The sequence below is a fragment of the Sus scrofa genome, chromosome 14 (genome assembly GCF_000003025.6).
Source record: "Sus scrofa isolate TJ Tabasco breed Duroc chromosome 14, Sscrofa11.1, whole genome shotgun sequence".
NCBI classification, from domain to species: domain Eukaryota; kingdom Metazoa; phylum Chordata; class Mammalia; order Artiodactyla; family Suidae; genus Sus; species Sus scrofa.
The window spans coordinates 115,111,423-115,124,981 of record NC_010456.5 but is presented as its reverse complement, the minus strand read 5'-3'; the positions used below and the strand labels follow the sequence as shown (position 1 = coordinate 115,124,981).

The 13,559-nt window shown below is 40.2% G+C and overlaps 1 protein-coding gene across 5 annotated transcripts in view; it reads left to right on the top strand.

The window, feature by feature from the left end:
• Positions 1 to 13,559, top strand: part of CFAP43 (cilia and flagella associated protein 43) — a 128,437-nt gene that overhangs the window by 76,984 nt on the left and 37,894 nt on the right. For 4 of the 5 annotated variants that reach the window (XM_021072818.1, XM_021072821.1, XM_021072820.1 and 1 more), the window contains 5 exons: positions 886 to 1,038; positions 8,221 to 8,351; positions 9,265 to 9,412; positions 11,702 to 11,803; positions 12,684 to 12,761. In XM_021072818.1, coding sequence (XP_020928477.1) covers positions 886 to 1,038; positions 8,221 to 8,351; positions 9,265 to 9,412; positions 11,702 to 11,803; positions 12,684 to 12,761 — 612 coding nt within the window. The remainder of the gene's footprint in view (positions 1 to 885; positions 1,039 to 8,220; positions 8,352 to 9,264; positions 9,413 to 11,701; positions 11,804 to 12,683; positions 12,762 to 13,559) is intronic. The other variant, XM_013983708.2, reaches the window with a different exon arrangement.

Sequence of the window (13,559 nt, the reverse complement as noted above, 5' to 3'; positions counted from 1 at the left end):
TAAATCCTTTAATCAAAGGCCTTCTCTCCCAGAGTAGCCAATGTCAGCAAGGTATGAGAGAGAGACATTCAGATGGAAGAAATGGTTTATGGTAAGGAGGATTCAAGAAAAGCTTCCTAGAGGCACTGGACTTTAAAGAATAGGTCAGATTTAAACATGAACAGGTATTGTATACAGTCTTAGCGGGGAGGTGGGATTGCTGCTTTGGGGTTGCTAAATTGCTGGGGATGGGGTGGGGAAGGGCATTTCAGACAAAAGTCTCAACATGTGCGGAGGCTTTAAGGAGGGAATACATGACCTACATGGGGGAATGTTGACTATATTTATTCTGACTGGAGCACAGGGAGGGGTATATGCAAAGGGTTAGTAAAAAAAAGATAGTAAGTTTTAGGGTGGGATTTTTAGTGGTAGCTAACATACGAAGAAGACTTTTTCTTAGTTGGCTGAAATGAACTTTTATTTGCAATCAAAGATAAAAAATGTTGCATTCCCATCGTGGCGCAGTGGAAATGAATCTGACTAGGAACCATGAGGTTGAGAGTTGGATCCCTGGCCTTGCTCAGTGGATTAAGGATCCGGCATTGCCATGAATGAGCTGTAGTATAGATAACAGACGTGGCTTGGATCTTGCATTGCTGTGGCTGTGATGTAGGCTGGCGGCTATAGCTGCAATTAGACCCCTAACCAGGGAACCTCCATGTGCTGCAGGTGCAGCCTTAAAAAGACCAAAAAAAAAAAAAAAAAAAAGTGCCCACTTTATAATTTGTCAGTTTATTTCCAATGACAGTATTTTCAGGTTTGAATCTGTTCATATATGCACAACCTTAAATCCCAAATTGCTGCTCCCCTGATCTTTCCTATAATGTGGTCATTTTCTTTGATTAGCAGGAACATGGTGGTGTTTGCATTCTTAAGCCATACCAAAAAGTACAAAGCAAACAATACGGATCTGGAATGCTCTCCTTGTCTCCACATGGATTGTGGCTCATAACAATAGCTAAATGTGGAATTCTGTGTGTCCGGGATATTCATACCTTGGTAAACTCCCCCTTTTTTGTCCAATCATGAATGTATGTCTTGATCTCATGTAAGAAACACAAGCCTTGAGGAAGGGAATTGGAACTCTTTCTTAAGTAAATTAACTCACAACATATTTACCACTGATGGTGTTATTGGCTTCAACATTGGATATATTTACATGCCAAAGTTTGAGTCTCTAAGGGAGGATGTGTCAATTAATAGACTGAGATCTGCACAGGAGCTTGGGGAAGGGATACAGTAGGTGGGCTCCAGCCCAGCTCCATCACCATTTACTGTGTCTTAGAAATCACTGAACTTCACTAAGCTTCAGCTGCTCCTCTGTAATGCTTGGTAAGCCTTGCTTGCCCCAGCCTGTGGGATTTTCTGGTGAGAGCCAGTGAGGCTATATGCAAAGCTTCTTTGGAAATTTGGAAATTTGGAAATGAATTGCTGTGCAAACCTTGGGATGAATACTGCTAGCTCCCTGGCCTGGAGGGCCTCTAGGCTGGTTGCTGTCACCTCCCCATCTGACTCTTCCTGTGATGCTGGAAGAGCATAATGGAGAAGGGCGTGGCCCTCACTGAGTCCTCCCCCATCACTTGCAGACCTCAGTGTCACCAGTACCATCACCATTTCTGATTTCCTTTGCTCTCAGATCTCTGAAAAAAAGATGAAAATAGCTTTTTATCCCCAAGAAGTGGAAGATCCTTTCCTAGGTTTTGAGTCTTAAGTTATACTGGTTATCAGCATAATTTAATGTGGTCAGTTATTTACATATCTGCAGCACCACAGTCATGCACATGACACTGTCCCACAAGGTCACAGAGAAACTGGCTCTGGTTATGCACATCCAGCTCTCCTTGCTCACTTGTGCAAGAAAGCATCTTTGGAATACAAAGCAAAAGTGATATTATTATTATATAGGAAAAATATTAAATCCCTTAGAAATTATCTTTAAGTCAACAATGTGCACACTCTGCTACATTCTCTCTTATTCAAATGATTTGTAATGTACACTACAACTGATAGTGACATAACATGGCAAGACATCAGCATTTTTCTGGGTGATTCTATGCAAAGTACCTCATATAGGAGGTTATTCATGGCAGTGCTGTTTGTAAAAGCAACCTAATGTTCATCAACAGAGGATGGATGAATAAATAATGGTACATAAATAGTACATAAATTAAGTATGGAGTATTATGCCGTAATAAGAATGAGGACATCTTTATGCAACAATAGGAAAAAATCCAAAAATACATTCTTAAAGAGGAAAGGCAAGATATATAATATATGTATTATGTTATAACTTATGTTAAAAATTCCCTGTATAAGAATTTGCTGATAGGAGGCACTGCCACTTCCCGCTCAGAGGTTTGAAGAGCAGGGAGAATGTGAGGCACTTGATGCTTCTCCATCATTCCAGGTGGCTTACCTAGGAACTCTGGGAGGCTCCATCTTCTCCAGGATGTTCATCAGCGTGGGTTTTGGAACTTGGAATGTTGGAACTCTTACAATAGCCTAGGAGGCTGAAGTTTTTCTACAGAGGAGAGGCAGGCAGAGGACACTAAGAGGTCTCTCCTGGGCAGGCCCTGTAGGGTCCTGCTTGGTGACAAACTGATCATGTTATATCAAAAATTAAGGACCTACAGGAGTGAGAGTTCTGAGCCACACATCAAACTCACGTGTGGGGATCTGGCACAGGGAGAAAGAGCCCCGGAGCATCTGGCATTGAAGGCCAGTGGGGCTTGTGTGCAAGAGCTCCATGGGACTGGGGGAAACAGAGACTCCATTCTTAAAAGGTGCACACAGACTTTCACGTGCACTGAGTCCCAGGGCAAAGCAAAGTCTCCAAAGGAATCTGGGTCAAACCTGACCTCAGTTCTTGGAGGACATCCTGGGAAAACAGGGGTGAACGTAGCTTGTTGTGAGGGAAGGACATTGAAAGCAAAGCTCTCGGGAATATTTAGCAGCAGTGCCTTTCTCTGGAGGTGGCCATTTTGGGAAAAATCTGGCCCCACCCATCAGTGCTGAGAAGCCCCAGGGCAAACAACAACCCAGGTGGGATCACAGCCCCACCCCTCAGTAAACAGGCTACCTAAAGACCCCTCAGGCACACAGCTGCCTCTAATCCCATCCAGAGACTAAGCCCCACCCACCAGAGGGATTAGAATCGGCTCCTCCTACCAAGGGGCAGGCATCAGCCCCTCCCATCAGGAAGCCTACACCAAGCCCCCATACTGACTTCAGCCACAGGGGGGCAGACATCAGAAGTAAGAGAGGCTACAACTCTATTATCTGTAAGAAGGTCACCACACCAAAAACCTATAAAAATGAAAAGATAGAGAACTATAACTCAGGTGAAGGAGAAAGAAAAAAACCCAGAAAACCAGCTAAGTGATCAGGAGATTCTCAGCCTCCAGGAGAAAGACTTTAGACTGTTGATGCTGAAGATGATGCAAGACATTGGAAATAAACTGAAGGCAAAGATGGATAACTTACAGGAAACACTGAGCAAAGAGATTCAAGATATAAAACTTCAACAAGAAGAGATGCAAAATACAGTAACTGAAATAAAAAATTCCCTAGAAGCAGCTAACAGCAGAATACAGGAGGCAGAAGAACAAATCAGCGAGGTGGAGGACAGATTAGTGGAAATTACGGATGCAGAACAGAAAAGAGAAAAAGGATTGAAAACAAATGAAGAGAGTCTCAGAGAACTCTGGGACAACGTGAAACGCAACAACATCTGTATTATAGGGGTGCCAGAAGGGGAAGAGAGAGAGAAGGAGACAGAAAAAATATTCCAAGAGATAATAGCCGAAAACTTCCCTAACATGGGGAAGGAATCACTCACTCAAATCCAGGAAGCACAACGAGTGCCATGTAAAATAAATCCAAGGAGGAACACCCCGAGACACATACTAATCAAACTGACCAAACTTAAAGACAAAGAGGAAATCTTGAAAGCAGCTAGGGAAAAGAAACAAATAACATACAAGGAAACCCCAATAAGGCTATCAGCAGATTTTTCAATAGAAACGCTGCAGGCCAGAAGGAAGTGGCATGATATACTCAACGTGATGAAAGGAAAACACCTCCGACCAAGATTACTCTACCCAGCAAAGCTCTCATTCAGATTTGAAGAAGTCAAAACCTTCACAGATAAGCAAAAGCTGAGAGAATTCAGCAACACTAAACCAGCCTAACAACAAATACTAAAGGAACTTCTATAGGCAGAAAAGAACAAGAGAAGAAGGAAAGGAAAAAGAGCAACAAAAACAAATCCAAAGCAATTAATAAAATGGCAATAAGAACATACATATCAATAATTACCTTAAATGTGAATGGACTAAATGCTCCAGCCAAAAGACATAGACTGGCTGAATGGATACAAAAACAAGACCCATATATATGCTGTCTTCAAGAGACCCACTTCACTTTTAGGGACACATACAAATTGAAAGTGAGAGGATGGAAGAAAATATTTCATGCAAAGGGGGATCAAAAGAAAGCTGGGGTAGCAATACTCATATCAGACAAAATAGACTTTAAAATGAAGAATATTTTAAGGGATGAAAAAGGACATTACATAATGACCAAAGGATCAATCCAAGAAGATGATATAACAATTTTAAATATCTACACACCCAACACAGTTTCACCACAATATATAAGGCAACTGCTAACAACCTTAAAAGGAGAAATCGACAATAACACAATCATAGTGGGGGACTTTAACACCCCACTTACAGCAATGGACAGATCAACCAGACAGAAAATCAATAAGGAAACACAGGCCCTGAATGAAGCATTAGACCAGATGGACTTAATAGATATTTATAGGACATTTCATCCAAAAGCAACAGAATACACATTCTTCTCAAGTGAACATGGAACATTCTCTAAGATTGATCATATCCTGGGCTACAAATCCAACCTCAGTAACTTTAAGAAAATTGAAATGATGTCAAGCATCTTTTCCGACCACAATGCTATATGACTGGAAATCAACAAGAAAAAAACTGCAAAAAACACAAACACGTGGAGACTCAACAACATGCTACCAAACAACCAATGGATCACTGAAGAAATCAAAGAGGAAATTAAAAAATACCTAGAAGCAAATGACAATGAAGATACGATACTCCAAAACCTATGGGATGCAGCAAAAGCCCTTCTAAGAGGAAAGTTTATAGCAATGCAAGCCCACTTCAGGAAACAAGAAAAAGCTCAAATAAACAAGCTAACTTTACATCTAAAGCAGCTTGAGAGAGAACAGACAAGACCTCAAGTTAGCAGAAGGAAAATCATAAAGATCAGAGCAGAAATCAATGAAATAGAAACAAAGAAAACCATAGAAAAGATCAATGAAACAAAAAGCTGGTTCTTTGAAAAGACCAACAAAATTGATAAACCCTCAGCCAGACTTATCAAGAAAAAAAGAGAGAGGATTCAAATCAATAAAATTAGAAATGAGGAGTTCCCGTCGTGGCGCAGTGGTTAACGAATCCGACTAGGAACCATGAGGTTGCGGGTTCGGTCCCTGCCCTTGCTCAGTGGGTTAACGATCCGGCGTTGCCGTGAGCTGTGGTGTAGGTTGCAGACGTGGCTCGGATCCTGCTTTGCTGTGGCTCTGGCGTAGGCCGGTGGCTACAGCTCTGATTCAACCCCTAGCCTGGGAACCTCCATATGCCGCGGGAGTCGGCCCAAGAAATAGCAAAAAGACAAAAAAAAAAAAAAAAAAAAAGAGAGAGACAAAAGATGTATACTCTGAAAACTACAAGCCACTGATGAAAGAAATCAAAGATAACACAAATAGATGGAAAGACATACCATGCTCTTGGATTGGAAGGGTCAATATTATCAAAATGACTGTACTACCTAAGGCAATCTACACATTCAATGCAATCCCTATCAAATTACCAAGCACATTTTTCACAGAACTCGAACAAAATATTTTAAAGTTTGTTCTGAAGCACAAAAGATCCAGAATAGCCAAAGACATCCTGAAAAAGAAAAATAGAGCTGGAAGAAATCAGGCTCCCTGACTTCAGACTATGCTACAAAGCAACAGCCCTCAAAACCATATGGTACTGGCACAAAGACAGACATATAGATCAGTGGAACAGGATAGAGAGCCCAGAATTCAACCCACGCACCTACAGCCAACTCATCTATGACAAAGGAGGCAAGAATATACAGTGGAGAAAAGACAGCCTGTTCAATAAGTGGTGCTGGGAAAACTGGATAGCCACATGGAAAAGAATGAGATTAGAATACTCCCCAGCACCATACACAAAAATAAACTCCAAATGGATTAAAGACCTAGATGTAAGACCAGACACTACAAAACTCTTAGAGGAAAATGTAGGCCAAACACTCTCCAACATAAACAACAGCAACATCTTCTCAGATCTACCTCTTAGAGTCATAACAGTAAAAACAAAGATAAACAAATGGGACCCAATCAAACTTCAAAGTTTCTGCACAGCAAAGGAAACCCTAAACAACACAAAAAGACAACCCACAGAATGGGAGAACATCTTTGCAAGTGAATCAACTGACAAGAGATTAATCTCCAAAATTTATGAACACCTTCTGCAGCTCCATACCAAAAAAACAAACAACCCCATCCAAAAATGGGCAGAAGATCTAAACAGACAGTTCTCCAAAGAGGACATACAGATGGCCAAGAAACACATGAAAAGATGTTCAACATCACTCATCATTAGAGAAATGCAAATCAAAACCCCTAGGAGGTACCACCTTACACCAGCCAGAATGGCCATCATCCACAAGTCTACAAACAATAAGTGCTGGACAGGGTGTGGAGAAAAAGGAACCCTATCACACTGTTGGTGGGATTGTAAATTGGTGCAACCACTGTGGAAAACAGTATGGAGCTTCCTCAGAAAACTTAAAATAGAACTACCATTTGATCCAGCAATCCCACTCCTGGGCATCTATCCACAGAAAACCACGACTCGCAAAGACACATGTACTCCACTGTTCATTGCAGCACTATTTTCAATAGCCAAGACATGGAAACAACCTAAATGTCCATTGACAGAGGGGTGGATCAAGAAGATGTGGTACATATACACAATGGAATATTACTCAGCCATCAAAATGAACGAAATACCAGCATTTTTAGCAACATGGATGGACCTAGAAACTATCATGCTAGGTGAAGTCAGCCATACAATGAGACACCAACATCAAATGCTTTCACTGACATGTGGAATCTGAAAAAAGGACAGACTGAACTTCTTTGCAGAACAGATGCTGACTCACAGACATTGAAAAACACATGGTGTCTGGAGGAGACAGTTGGGAGGTGGAGGGATGTGCCTGGGCTGTGGGATGGAAATCCTGTGAAATCAGATTGTTATGATCATTATACAACTACAGATGTGGTAAATTCATTTGAGTAATAAAAAAAATGGAAAAAAATTTGCTTATATACGTTAAAAAACTCTGAAAGGGTATTGTAGGTACTAGGTATATTGATTACCTTTGGGAGGTGTTGGGTAATGGGGACAGAAAGGAGATTTCACTGCACGTTTTTATAGCTTTTTAATTTTGAAACATTTGAATGTATTGCCTATTCAAAAACACTAAAAACGTTTTTAAAAGAACCATGGTTGATAACAAATGTGACAAAAAAAAAAAAAACCCTGTTTTTAGTCAGAGTTTAAACCATTGCATTTGTACCAGTTATTAATGTGTTTGAGTTCTATTTGCACTGGTTTAATTGGCATCCCCTGTCATTCTTCCCAGTGCCAGTCACCTTCCCTTATCGCACTCAGCCTCTTTGCACATAAAGGGAATTTGCCTAACCCTTGGAGGCATCCGAATTTGCCCACACTGCTTGTTCAAGGCCGCTCTCCTGACTTCTAGTACCCTTCAGCAAGTCCATTTGCTTCTCTGTGCCTGGTTCCTATTATAAATTGGTGATAATAATCCCTCTTCTTCCACATTATACAGAAGGGAGAGCAATCAGTACTGGTGAATGAATTTTGTACTAGGAATTTTCAGCACTAGGTATTACTAGGAGGCTATTTCCATACCAACTAAAATGCTATTAACAAATAGAAAATGTTTATCCACAAGCAAAAGTGCACGTAACCCCCTTAGAAAAACCATGTGGTAGAATTGCATTTGTAATTTCTTCATTTTATTCCTAAAACTATTAAGGAAGTATTTGCTCGGTGTCGGAGTCATTCTCACCAGGGGCACGGGATTCAGTCAGTGAGAATTTCAATGGATGGACAAAACATTCTGGTGAATGGGAGAAACGACAGCACGCTTGTTAACCTGAGATGGAGGTACATACAGTATGCAGTAAGCAGCCTTACATGATAATCGTGTTTTAAAATAAAGATGTTGTTATTTAGCTATAGCTAGGCCTACACAGCTGGAGACAGCTGTCATTGTTATACTAATGATCCCAAGAGGAGGGGGGATATGCCATGCATGTAGGGTAGCACCAGCGAGGTAAGGAGGCAGAGGGAGCAGGGAAAACATGGGCAAGAGTCTTTATTATGGTTTCCGTGCGAAGGAGCAGACAGGCTTAGGATTGACTAGTTTGGATAATTTTAGGGGGCCTGGGTCACAGTGGCTGCCCCTGGTTGTCTGGTATTTGGCCCAGAGATGATTAGGACAGGAAAATAGTGGCCCCAAGTGTGAAAGCCCAAGAAAGGAGATAGTTGGGCTCTGGGTTGGTGGGTTTGCTTTTGAAGAGTATGTTCCAGGCAAGTTGTTTACTGTCTCCATGAACTGCTGGACCCAGGAGGGGCAGTTCCTCCAAGGTTATTATCAAGATCCCAGATGTCAAGGCATTAAAATGCAAAAAATAAAAAGACACGGTTAAGACCTATGAAGTGATCAGTCCCCACTTTCATAACATCTGATGGAGAAACATAAGGAATGAGGACAATTCTGAATAGTAGATAACTTTAAAAGCTATTTATTCCTAAAAAACCTGACATAGGTATGCATGTATGTGTACACACATACAGATTTACTTTCCTAACTAGACTTAGCTTAGACAATAGTAAATTATTTAGACTTTGCTTAGACTAAAACTACAAATCTACAGGGCCATGTGGAGAGTTGTCCACATATTTCTTTGTGTAGAAATGGTTAGGTATCTGGAAATAATACTGTTAAATGTGTCTTTTTCAAATTGTGATTTTGTAGCCTGTGGTTTTTTTTTTGTTTGTTTGTTTGTTTTTATAGGCGGTTTGGAGGACACTTAGCCAATGAAATTCTTGAATATAATCAGCAACTTTTAACTTTCCTAACAAACATCATGGATGAGGAGAATGATTATTTAAGTATAACACAAAGAGATTCCTTGGTTTTGGAATCAGCATCTGAACACACAGTTGAGTTTCAATATAGTTTTCTTGATCCTTCCTCTCTCTTTCCCTACTTTCTTTCCTTCCCTCCTTCCTCTTTTTTTCTAAATCAGATATTAGTTTGTGGTTTTCTTTTAAAAGATATTTTAGTAATATTCCTCTTTGCTCAGGTATCTCATGATTTTCAAAAAGAGCATTTACTTCATTTAAGATAAAATATTCAGGTTTCTTTAAAGCAGTCACAAATATTACATCTTAGATCTTATTTAAACCATAGTACAAGGTATGGGCTTGCTTGAAAAAAATCTGCTACCAGTTCTGGTGCTTGTTCAAACTAGTCTCTCTATACTTTTATATCACATGCATTATTTAGGATGTGTCTAGTCAGAGAACATTTATTCACTCAATCATTTAACAAATATTTGTTGAGTGTCTACAAAGTGCTCGGCCTAAACACTCATGAAAAAATAGGGAAAGCTTCTGCTCTCATGGAGCTTACATTCTAATTGAGGGTTGAGGGTGAGAAGAGAGAAATAGATATCTTATCAATAAATAAGAAAAAAATAGATCGTAAATAAGATCTGTTTACAGAATATAAATGGGTTTGTGTGATGGTGTTTGGGTGAAATAGCTCCTCCAAGGAGAAGACCCTTAAGCTGTGAGCTCACTTAAAAGAGCTTCCACACACTGTGGTATATGGAACATTTGGCCAACAGGAACCTGCTGTATGACACAGGGAACTCCACCCAACATTCTGTGTTGGTCTATGTGGGAAAAGAATCTGAAGCATGGATGTGTGTATAACTGAATCACTTTGTTGCACAGAAGAAATGATCACAGCCTTGGAAATCAACTATACTTCAATACAATTTTTAAGAATGAGGGGAGAAAAAGAGTAAAGCAATGTGTAAGGGAGGGGCAAGTACTCAGGGCCGAGGGAGAAAGAGCTTGCACCTTAAAGGCCAAAAAAAAGGCCTGTGCAGTTGAAATGAACAAGGGAGAGCATGGTAGGAGATGACGTCCTTGAGGTAGGAGAAGACCAGATGATGAAGGGCTTTGTCAACCATGCAGGGTTTGGACTTAATTTTACATACAGCGAGAACCTGTGAAAGTGTTCTGAGCAGAGGAGTTACAAGATCTTATTTACATTTTTGAAATGATTACTTCTGCTCTGTGGAGAATGGTTCATGTAGGAAGCAAGAGTAGAAGCAGGGAGAGGAGTTAGGAGGTCCAGGTAACAGTGATGGAGGTGGAAGAGTGTTGTGAGGAAGTGGTAGATTCCAGGCAGGTTGCAAAGGGAGAGCTGTCAGAACTTGCTGATGAATTGGACATAGCAGGAAAGGGAAAGAAAGGACTAAAGGATGACTCCTAGATTTTTTTACTTGAAGAACTATGTAGAAAAAGGTACCACTCACCAAGATGGGCAAGACTGTGGGGAGGAGAGCCACTGTGGGGAGAAAGAAAGGAATCTGAAGTCAGTTCCCTGAGCTGGAGTGTGAGAATCCTGTTTGACATCCAGACAAGATACCAGGTAGGCCATTGGATAGATTTTCTGGGGAGAGTCCAGGACTTGGGATATTGATTTGAGTCAAGGGCATACATATATGAATAGAATTTAAAGCCATAAATCCAGGTAATGTCATCATGGAGGAGTGGATGGTGAGAAACAGAAATGGACCAAGATAGAGCACTTCTAGAGACTTCGGAGAACAGTTTAGGGAGGCAAGGGAGACTGAGAAGGGATGGCCAGTGAGGTTGCAGGAGAACCACAAGAGTATGACAAGATATTTTGCTGCAAAGGGGAGCACCTAAATGGGGTGGAAGCTAAAGGGAAATGTGGTAGTCAACGGAGAGTAGCTTTCCTAGGACAGGAAGATCCTAGAGCAAGTTTGGATACTGTTGATAAAGATTCAGTAAAAGGCAGAAATGGATGATGCAGAGGAGTGGCAGGAATTTTTTTTTTCAAGTTAAAAGACTTCAAGAAGGAGGAAAAAAGATTGAGATCCTAAGTACAATGGTGGAGCAGGCCTTGATAGGCAGAAGCTTTTGTCTATAGTAAAAGGAAGAAGGCAGAGAGTGATTTGATGAGCGTGTGACCTGTCTCATCTTTGCTGCTTTCTCAGAGAAAATTGTGGCTGATGTAAGGGCAGACTGGAAGGAATTAAATTAACAAAACATATCTTGAGTAGGCAAAATGCTTGGTGCTATTTTTAAAAATGCAACAAGTGCAGAGGGACTCAAAGTAATTAAATGAAGCAGGGTTGGAGGAGAACTTGATGAATTTTCAATTTAAGAAATGTCTGTCTTCTTCTAAGATACATGAGAATAGGCGGTCAAGCACTGACTCATCGCAAGAGGAATTAGTCCAAGTTGGTAATACAGAGGCAATTCCCTGGATACAACAGAAGAGCCAAGAGGTATTTATAAAATATGAGAGAGGTTTGAAATAATGCTTTGTAGGTGTGCCAAATAGATTAGTATCCTGTGAAAGCCCATTAGAAAGTTAGAAAATAGAATGAAATACTACTTGGCAGAGCATTACATCATACAAATATAACTTTCCTGAAAGCAAGTGAACACCCTAAACAAAGCTCAATCTTTAGATTAAGTTATATGAGCTTTAAGCACTGTACGTAGGCTAATATGAAACCCAAGAAGAGTTGTCCAGATAAGGCAAAGCAAAGGATGAACTGTGATACCTCATACTGAAGTGCATTTGGAAGGATGTTACAAGGTTGGCTTAAATAAAAGGGGTAGACCACAGGAGTGCCCTGGTGGCTCAGCAGGTTAAGGAGCTGGTGTTGTCACTGTTGTAGTTCTGGTTACTGCTGTGGTATGAGTTTGATCCCTGGCCTGGGAACTTCCACATACTGCAGTCACAGCCATAGAAAAGGGGGGTGGGGAGGGAGGTGGGCCAGGAAAAGGAGAGGAGACATTGTAGCTTCAGATGTAGGTGGCGCCTTGTGTCTGGATTCAGCCTGCCTATCTCTTCTCACTCTAGTTCCCAATAAAATAGTTTGTCAACTATACTTTATTTATTTTTTTGCTAAATTATTTTCTTGGTATTGGCTTTATAATTGACATCAGTTCCAAGTTGCTTCAGTGGTGAGTAGCACAGTAGCATTTTAGACTTAAACTATTGCAGCTCTGTTATTTCATGTACACTTTATATTATTAATCTTTAAAAAAATTTCTTCATTTCTGTTTCTAGAGAAGTGCTGTCTCTATATCTATGTATGTACTTATGTATCTATCATCTCTTTTGCTTGTTTAAATGATGTGCTTGTTCCATTCTAGGCCATCAAAAAGGAGGTTAAACTGTTTTCCAACAAAAGGAAAGAGATAAAAAGAAAAATCAAAGCGCTTGCTAAAACTGTAAGTGTTGTGATTTCATATACTAATACATTTGGCCCTTGGTCTAAAATTACTTTTTAAATTTCATTTTGTTCAACACAGCATGTGGCACTATATTCCCCCCTTTTTTTTTCTCTGCCTATAAGCTCAGTTTTCTGGGGCACATTAATAAGGTATAATTTTTATCATGTACCATACAATAATATAAATAGTGGTTTTTTTCCCTGTCTTCCCAAATACTGTCTTGCTTAATACTTATTTTTGTCAAAGTTATGTATTTACATTTTTGTAAATTAAACAATACAGAGTTACATAATTTAAAATAATGTTTTTAGGAAGTTCCATTGTGGTGCAGCTATTGGGCTATTGTATTTTTGCATTCAATATTGCTGATGTGAATTCTTCTATTAGTCTGATTCTTCAGACTCTTTTCCTCTTTGGAAATATTTGGAGATACTCTTTTCCTCTTTGGAAATATTTGGAGATACTCTTTTCCTCTTTGGAAATATTTAGGATTTGGTTCTTAAGCTTCCCTACATTTCTGTTTCTAGACCTGGGCTTGCTCAACACCTGTTATACTCTTTGAATCTTGAATATTCATGCTTTATTGAGTCTTTTAAAAATTCTCCCATATGGTTTCTTTAAACATTATGACCCCTGTTCTCTCTCTCTTTTTTTCTTTTTAGGGCTGAACCTGTGGCATATGGAAGTTCCTAGGCTAAGGGGTCAAATCGGAGCCACAGCTGCTGGCCTACACCACAACCACAGCAATGCAAGACCCAAGCTGCATCTGCAGCCTACACCACAGCTCACAGCAAT